This window comes from Salvelinus sp. IW2-2015, linkage group LG4q.1:29 (genome assembly GCF_002910315.2).
Source record: "Salvelinus sp. IW2-2015 linkage group LG4q.1:29, ASM291031v2, whole genome shotgun sequence".
In the NCBI taxonomy this organism is placed as follows: domain Eukaryota; kingdom Metazoa; phylum Chordata; class Actinopteri; order Salmoniformes; family Salmonidae; genus Salvelinus; species Salvelinus sp. IW2-2015.
The window spans coordinates 28,294,773-28,303,054 of record NC_036842.1 but is presented as its reverse complement, the minus strand read 5'-3'; the positions used below and the strand labels follow the sequence as shown (position 1 = coordinate 28,303,054).

Here is an 8,282-nt window from a genome sequence, read left to right as displayed (position 1 = left end):
CACACACACACACACACACACACACACACACACACACACACACACACACACACACACACACACACACACACACACACACACACACACACAGACAGATTTACTCCACAGGCACTGTAATCAGGCACTGTAATCTGCACACTATGAAGGGGCCAGTTTCATCAAGCCTCTAACCCTTCTCTTATCCCTCCCTCCCAGGAGCACAGAGGGTTGCTGTCAGTAAGGTATCCTATGGAGCATGGTATAGTGAAGGACTGGAACGATATGGAGAGGATCTGGCAGTACGTCTACTCTAAGGAACAGCTGCAGACCTTCTCAGAGGAGGTGGGCTCTCCTCTCACCTCCTTATTCTCCTCCTCCCCTTTTCCTGTCTCTAATCTCCTCACTGTGTGAACAGTTAACCGTTGTTGTAAATGTTAGGCTTCTTGATTTATTGAATTGTATAAAAAATTATGGATGTTGTGAGTGTGTGAAAAGTATTTAACAGACAAGGGAGCTAGTATGACTAAGAAAGCGATTTTCAGCCTTCTGACTCACATGCTAACTGGATCTGTCTTCCCCTCCAGCACCCTGTCCTGTTGACTGAAGCTCCCCTGAACCCCAGTAAGAACAGGGAGAAGGCGGCTGAGGTGTTCTTTGAGACCTTCAACGTTCCCGCCCTCTTTATCTCCATGCAGGCAGTCCTCAGTCTGTGAGTACGCTACACTGTTTGTGTGTTTGTGTAAATACTGTGTGTGTTAGTGTGTGCAGGCACGCTTTTGTGTGTTTGTTATACTCACGCCCCTTTCTCTGGTCCAGCTATGCGACAGGGCGTACCACGGGTGTGGTGTTGGATGCAGGCGACGGGGTGACCCATGCGGTGCCCATCTACGAGGGCTTTGCCATTCCCCACTCCATCATGAGGGTGGACATCGCTGGAAGGGACGTGTCCCGTTACCTCCGGCTGCTGCTACGCAAGGAGGGCTATGACTTCCATACCTCCGCAGAGTTTGAGGTGGTCCGCACCATCAAAGAGGTAAGGGACGGAGAGTGTGTGTGTGTGTGTGACCTAACTAGAAGAAAATGAAGGGCTCAATAGGAATTGCTGTCAATTAGTGCTGGGCGATATGGCCTAAAAATCACATCTCTATTTTTTCAAACATATGGGTCATTCACAATATATATCTATTATCATTTTAAATGTTCTCTCTAAATAAGCATTGTTGTACAATTAAAGGTCAAATGCACTGCATTTCAAACAGTCAGCAATAATCTAATGAATTCATAAGACACTAATAATTATTTAATCAAAATAATTCAACCTGCTTTTTAAACATTTTATAATCACTGATCCAGCTTTCAAGTGTGTCTATGAAATTGCCCTTTTTTGTTGCAAATGTAACCAGAACCCTGCATAATGCACATTCACTAACTAACTTCATATAGCAGGCATTAGGCTATAGAACATTAACACAGGTCTCATCAACAATCTCTCCAGCCCACATGCTAGTGATTAGCCAGCTAATTTTATATTTCATGTTTACCAACTTGGATGTATTTGCTAGCTAACAAGAAAACAGTTGAATATTTATAAACACACCCTGCTGTCCGTCTCCACCTGTTTGAACAGCATGCTAGCCTGTCCACTTTGTTCACATGTTGAAATCAAGTGGCCTACCTTATTTCTCAGAATGACAACGAGTTGCCAATTCCTTATATAATTGCATTTTATGCTTATTGCACATTTATAAAACACAGACTAGACCGTATAAGTCTTTGGCTAAAATGCTGCTCGTGGTATGTGGCACGACAAACTTAGCCTTTTCCAGAATCAATGTTCATTGATACTCCTGTTTTAGTCATGTCTGCTCTGTACGCCATGTGAGCAGTTGAGACATAAAAAGGGTATCGTCAGAAAGGTTAACTTGTCCTTTATTACAGTTAAATCATGTTTCAGTGTGTTTCAGTGTCCATATGACTGATTCTGTTGGACCAAACCTCAAATTCAAATAGCGAGTTGAAACAGCGGGCTTATTCTCTTTGGGCTTATTTTGGACCTAAGTTTGTCATCTGCCTTCCCGACTTTGGGACAACGACTCCCATTGTTAGGGCAGAGACGTGCATCTCATCATTATATACAGATCTCTGGTGTAAATGGGGAGGTGCACACAGCACAGAAGGAGCAAAAGAGACCGGACCAAAAATACAACACGAGAACAAGCGGACATAAACGCTCATAAAGACAAAATCCGTTACAGGCATTTGGAATATCGTGGAAAAACATATATTCAAATGAATCTAATTAATTCAATATATTGGCCAGCCTTACTGTCAATAGGGAAGTGCTGGTAATATGTGTGTTTCTGTCCTCAGAGAGCCTGCTACCTGTCCCTGAACCCCCAGAAGGATGAGACTCTGGAGACCGAGAAGGCCCAGTACACCCTCCCCGACGGTAGCACGCTGGATGTGAGTCAAACACCACACACACACACACACACACACACACACACACCTTTGTTTTATTTTGAGGGACTACAAACATCAATATCATCATCTCTGACACCCAGTTGACCCTAACTCTGACCTCTGCCCCCTGTCCAGATTGGTCCAGCCAGGTTCCGCGCCCCAGAGCTGCTGTTCAGGCCAGACTTGATCGGAGACGAGAGCGAGGGGATCCATGAGGTGCTGGCCTTCGCTATCCAGAAGTCTGACATGGACCTCCGACGCACACTCTTCTCCAACATCGTACTGTCTGGAGGATCCACACTGCTCAAAGGTTACACACACACACACACACTGACCAACAACAACTAATACTAGTGTGTTGTGAAAGTGGGTGTTTTCTCATGTGGTTTAAGGCTCCTTAGCTAACAGTCTTTTCTGCTGCAGGTTTCGGGGACAGGTTACTAAGCGAAGTGAAGAAGCTCGCTCCCAAAGACGTGAAGATCAAGGTATAGTAACCAATGACCCAGCTTTTCACCTCTTCTTGGCCAGATCTCAGCATGTTGCTATATGAGTCTGTTTTTAGCATGTGTGGGCAGGATGTCTCCTCAGCAAGTCCCTGCTGACTTTCCGTCTCTCTCTGTGTTTCCTGTCCAGATTTCCGCCCCTCAGGAGAGGCTCTACTCCACGTGGATCGGGTAAGAGATCACCACACACAGACTCACTCTCACTCACGCATCTCTCTATTCCCTAATCCCTCTCTCCTCTCCTCCCTCTATTGTGTTCTGCGTAGTGGCTCCATCCTGGCGTCGTTGGACACCTTTAAGAAAATGTGGGTCAGCAAGAAGGAGTATGAGGAGGACAGAGCACGGGCCATCCACAGGAAGACCTTCTAACACCGCTGCCCTTAAACTGACCTCAACATGACCTATCTGCCCTGTGCTGCCCCAATCTGTCACGACACTACCCTCCAATGCTCCTATATTTGCTCTGTTGCCCCACATTACTGATTTGCCTCAACATCTGGAACTATCCCCACAGCCTCATGTCTGCCCCAGTCTCCCCCTCCCCTTAAGGTCTCCCCCATCCTCTGGCTAGGGGAATTTCCATATACACCCTCCCTCAATTTAGCATGCCTTCTGTTACCAGCCATGTGGGAGAGAGCAGTGTGGCCCTTCAGGCAAGCCTGTGGCCCTCTCACCTCCTCACACACCCAGGGCTGCGTGGGCATCTGTCAATACTGTGGACTGTTCTTTCTGTTCTTAAAGGGGCAATGCTCTACTCAACCCTGAAGTATTTATATTACTCTCCTATCTACCCTGCCCTGTACGATACCTTGCATCATATCATCCAATGACAAAGAAGGTGAATTATTTTCGATTCTGTAAGAATTCCATTCCAAACCGAAGAGATTGATTTAATTTTTTTGCGTTCTTTAAAAAAGTATCTTGGTCGTCAGTTACAAATCACCATGTTAATGTCAACGGTTGAATTCACCATTGTTTTCTTAAATTTTTTGGTTTCCATTTGTGTTGATGGTGTTGAGGGTCGGGGTTAGGATAGTCTGCTATAGGAATAGGTCATGCTGTAGACGGGTAGAGAATACCACGGTGTTTTACATTGGCTCATCAAATATTCAAGGAATTCATTGGAAAACATTCAAAGAACTTCTCTTTCCACCAACCCTCCCACATGTGTTCTTCAACAACGACTAATGGACATGTTTAGACGACAGCGATGTTTAACGCTTCCTTATGATGTGTAAAGTATCTCCATTCAGTTAGCTGTGTTTTTTCTCTTTGTTTGAAAATGACATTAGTGGAAATGGTTTGATAACAAAGGACGGGTGAGATGTATCCTCCTCACTCGGTACCAAATCCAACGGGGGGATTTCAACTTTAAATAACCATTAGATGACCATTGCTATTTCTAAATGATCGTTTAAGATATGACAGTTAAACTTTGGGACCAGTTGAATGGGACCCTTGAATGCCTTGTAAAGATTAAACATGACAAAGTGCTGTCCATAAAACATGTTATTGTTCTGTACTGCACAGAGAGACTGATCTGAGAGCTGTATGCCTGGACAGGATCATCTCTGAGGAGGTCCAAGTCTCCACTAACCATTGATACAGGTTCATATTTAATAATCACCTTTCTGGTTAACCTTCAGATTGATGAAGGCTTATCTGATCCTAGATCTGTGGTTATGGGCAGCTACAACCTGGAGTGATCTCTGATCTCAGTGTTAGTCAAGGGTCAGGGACTAGCTGAATATTGGGTGAAAGGCCACAGAGATCATCCAACAAACATTGTCGTTTTATTTCTCTCCAAAGACTCCATATTTGGCTCCATTTAAAGGATGGTGGAGATCACCTGTTAAATGTTCCCTGTGAGTTATTTTAAAACACCAAGTGAATGGGTTAGAACAATTGAGAGAGAGCAATGTTTAGTTGCTATAGACTGTAGTAGGACCATTCTCATAATAAGCATGTAGAAGCACAAGATGGTGGATTATTATCAGTTAGTTTTCTACCCTCTATTCCCCCTCATGTACCACTAGAAGTCTGGGTGTTTATTATGGCTAAGCTGATTTCCCTACGTCTCAGTGGCAGTAAAGGGGTTGTGTCCAAAACTGCGTCCGCCTTACTCCTGTGCCCTGGCACCGGAAAGTCCACTTCAGATTCTGGGTGTTTTTTAAAAGGTTCTATACTTCATCAGCCTTGTGTACAGTGGACCGCTTTTCAAAACGTCAAAAAATACAATAAATGTACAATACTGTTTATTCAAGTGTTGCTTTTACTTTTCATTTTGTAAATTCAGTATAATAAATAAGTTAATGACTGCTGTTGGAGGTGTCTGGTCTTTGTAATTAATTAATCTTTATGATAATCATAACCAACAGGATGCTATGAATTGTTTCAGACATTGTGACCCACTTCAGTTACACTCTGGTGACTTTGGTCACATATTAAACTAACTTATAAAGGCTTTATAAGGCATTAATTCAGAAGTACTGCACATGCTTTACAATGAAAGTCATACCACATTCATAAGCAAGTCATATAAGATAAACTGAGAATGCTCTTGGGATCTTTTCTCAGTCACTCAATAAGGACATCACTATCGTCTGCTGGCTGGTAATTACGGGTGAAGTTGATGGCACCATATTGTCTATGTTGGCAGAAATCCACTTTCCAAAAAGCAGAGAGAAGAATATAGGGGGGAGGAGTTTACTCCCAAGTACCTGTGTATAGCCTACCTGTGTATAGCCTACCTGTGCAAAGGAGAAAGTAAAACTTTTGCTTATTCCGTAGATCTCCTGTGCAGTGCATTCTCGAAACGTGTAGATACAGTATGTGTGTATTATAGATTTATGGAGGAGATGTTTGGGGAGGGTTGTTGGGAACACTGTGATTCTATTCACCCATGATGGTGGCCTGAAAGAGCAGAACATTGAGGAGTTTCTCCAAGCAGGGAGTCAGGACCTCCAGCAGCTTGTAGAGACATGTGGGAGCAGGTACCACGTCCTCAACATTAAGGACAGGGCTCATGGTACTCAGGTTCCAGAGCTGCTGGAGCAGGTAGAGGAGATGGTGGCAAGAAACAGAGAGATTCTACAGCAGGAGAGGAACTTGAGACAGAGGCTTGTGGAGTTGCAGGACTCTGATACAGATAGAGATCCAGGAGCATGAGGTAGATATTAGAACACTCAGTGAAAGAACCACTGAACTGGAGAGACAGGTGAACGAAGAGAGGGAAGAAAATAATAACATTTGGTATTTTATTATGATCCCCATTAGCTGTTGCAAAAGCAGCAGCTACTCTTCCTGGGGTCCACACAAAACATGAAACATGACATAATACAGAACATCAATAGACAAGAACAGCTCAAGGACAGAACTACATCAATTCAAAAGAGAACTGGAGAGGAAGCTGAAAAGAGAATCTGATAGGAAGGAGGAGATGGAGAGAAAGCTAAAGAGACTGAGAGCGAAGAGAGAGAATGAGAGGGAGGAGAGACACAGGCAGAAGATAGAGGAGATGAGAGGAAACTATGAAGGAGAGGCCAGAGTTGAAGCAGAGAGAAACCTGATGAAGATTGTTCTGCCTGAGTTACAGAGGAACGTCATGATCTCTAAGACAAAGATGGAGAGGAAGAATAGACAGATGGAGAAGGATAGACATGAAGAAGAAGGATAGAGAGATGATGGAAAAGGATAGAGTAACTACTGTATATAGCCTTGCTACTGTTATTTTGCTGCTGCTCTTTAACTATTTTTTATTTTATATTTTTACTTATCTATTTTTTACTTAACACTTATTTTTCTTAAAACTGCGTTGTTGGTTAAGGGCCTGTAAGTAAGCATTTCACTGTAAGGTCTACACCTGTTGTATTCGGTGCATGTGACAAATACAATCATTCACAATGTGAGATCGAAAGTGGTCGTCTTACTATTTCAGCAGTGTCATTTTTTCTATTTGTATAAGTGGTTATGTTACATGTTGAAACTTGAAATATAAGTATCTCTACAGTGAAGGATTTATTAGTAATTCATTTATTTACGTTGTCATGCATAGTTTATTAGTTCAAAGAAACCCTTTAATAATGAGTGATTTGAATGACACATTGTGAATTTACTCCCACATTAACAATCAGACTCCCAATGACAACCACCACCTGAGATGGATATTATTGCAATAAAGAAAATAAACTTAGTAAGGAGTCTGGGAATTTCTTGTCTTGAATGATTCAATCTCAGGAGACCAGAGGAAGTTATGGAGCATCAGTCTGAATGGAGGTGTCCATATGACTGACAGGTGAGGAGTAAAAAAGACATGCAGTAACCTTCTCTGGCCACTAGATGTCTCTGTTGCACCGCCAGAGGAGCAGGAGGAACCATGAGGAGTATAGGAGCAGGAGTAAGCTACAGATAACTGCGAAAATAAAGGAAACACCAACATAAAACATCTCAACAGGGCGTTGGGCCACCACGATCCAGAACAGATTCAATGCATCTTGGCATAGATTCTGTGGAACTTGGAGGTATGCGACACCATTCATCCACAAGAAATTCCATCATTTGATGTTTTGTTGATGGAAAACGCTGTCTCAGTCGCCACTCCAGAATCTCCCATAAGTGTTCAATTGGGTTGAGATCTGGTGACTGAGACAGCCAATGCATATGGCTAACATCATTTTCATGCTCATCAAACCATTCAGTGACCACTCGAGCCCTATCATAGCCATGGTAGCTAAAATAATGACCTGGCCAGCATTTTTATACATGACCCTAAGCATGATGGGATGTTAATTGCTTAATTAACTCAGGAACCACACCTGTGTGGAATAACCTGCTTTCAAAATACTTTGTATCCATCATTTACTCGTGTTTCCATTATTTTGGCAGTTACCTGTATACTTACTATGGCTGTCTCGATTCTTCTATGAGGAAGAGAGATAGGAAACCTGCTTTCTTTATCTTCTATATGGTATGTTTGCTCTCAGCTCATTGAGCCCAAAGGGACAGATATTAATACACATATCAGTCGAGGGCCACCGTAGTGTAGGGACAGTTCGAGTGTTAGTGTGTATGTGTGTGTGTGTGTATCTGTATTGTGTTAACACAGTTGCTATGCAGTTATCTTTGCTGTGGCATTGTGTGCAGTTATCTTTGCTGTGGCATTGTGTGCGTGACTGTGTGAATGTCTCCTGCCCAGATCCCCAGTCACCAACACACAGAGCACAGAGAGAGAAAGTTATAAAAGATATGTGATACCAGTGGTTGGCATATACACTTTCACCTGGCAGCGTGTGTGAGTGTGTGGGCATGCCTGTGTCTGCTTGTGCACATTGTTTTGTG

The 8,282-nt window shown here is 43.1% G+C and overlaps 1 protein-coding gene across 1 annotated transcript in view; it reads left to right on the top strand.

Moving 5' to 3' along the window:
* The window catches only part of actr1b (actin related protein 1B), a 5,977-nt gene extending 1,958 nt beyond the window's left edge, over positions 1–4,019 (top strand). The window contains exons 4-11 of the mRNA XM_023984303.2: positions 196–321; positions 564–688; positions 796–1,012; positions 2,350–2,442; positions 2,578–2,752; positions 2,866–2,927; positions 3,076–3,116; positions 3,212–4,019. Of these exons, the coding sequence (XP_023840071.1) occupies positions 196–321; positions 564–688; positions 796–1,012; positions 2,350–2,442; positions 2,578–2,752; positions 2,866–2,927; positions 3,076–3,116; positions 3,212–3,314 (942 nt within the window). The 3' untranslated portion in view covers positions 3,315–4,019. The remainder of the gene's footprint in view (positions 1–195; positions 322–563; positions 689–795; positions 1,013–2,349; positions 2,443–2,577; positions 2,753–2,865; positions 2,928–3,075; positions 3,117–3,211) is intronic.
* The last annotated feature ends 4,263 nt before the right edge of the window (positions 4,020–8,282 follow it).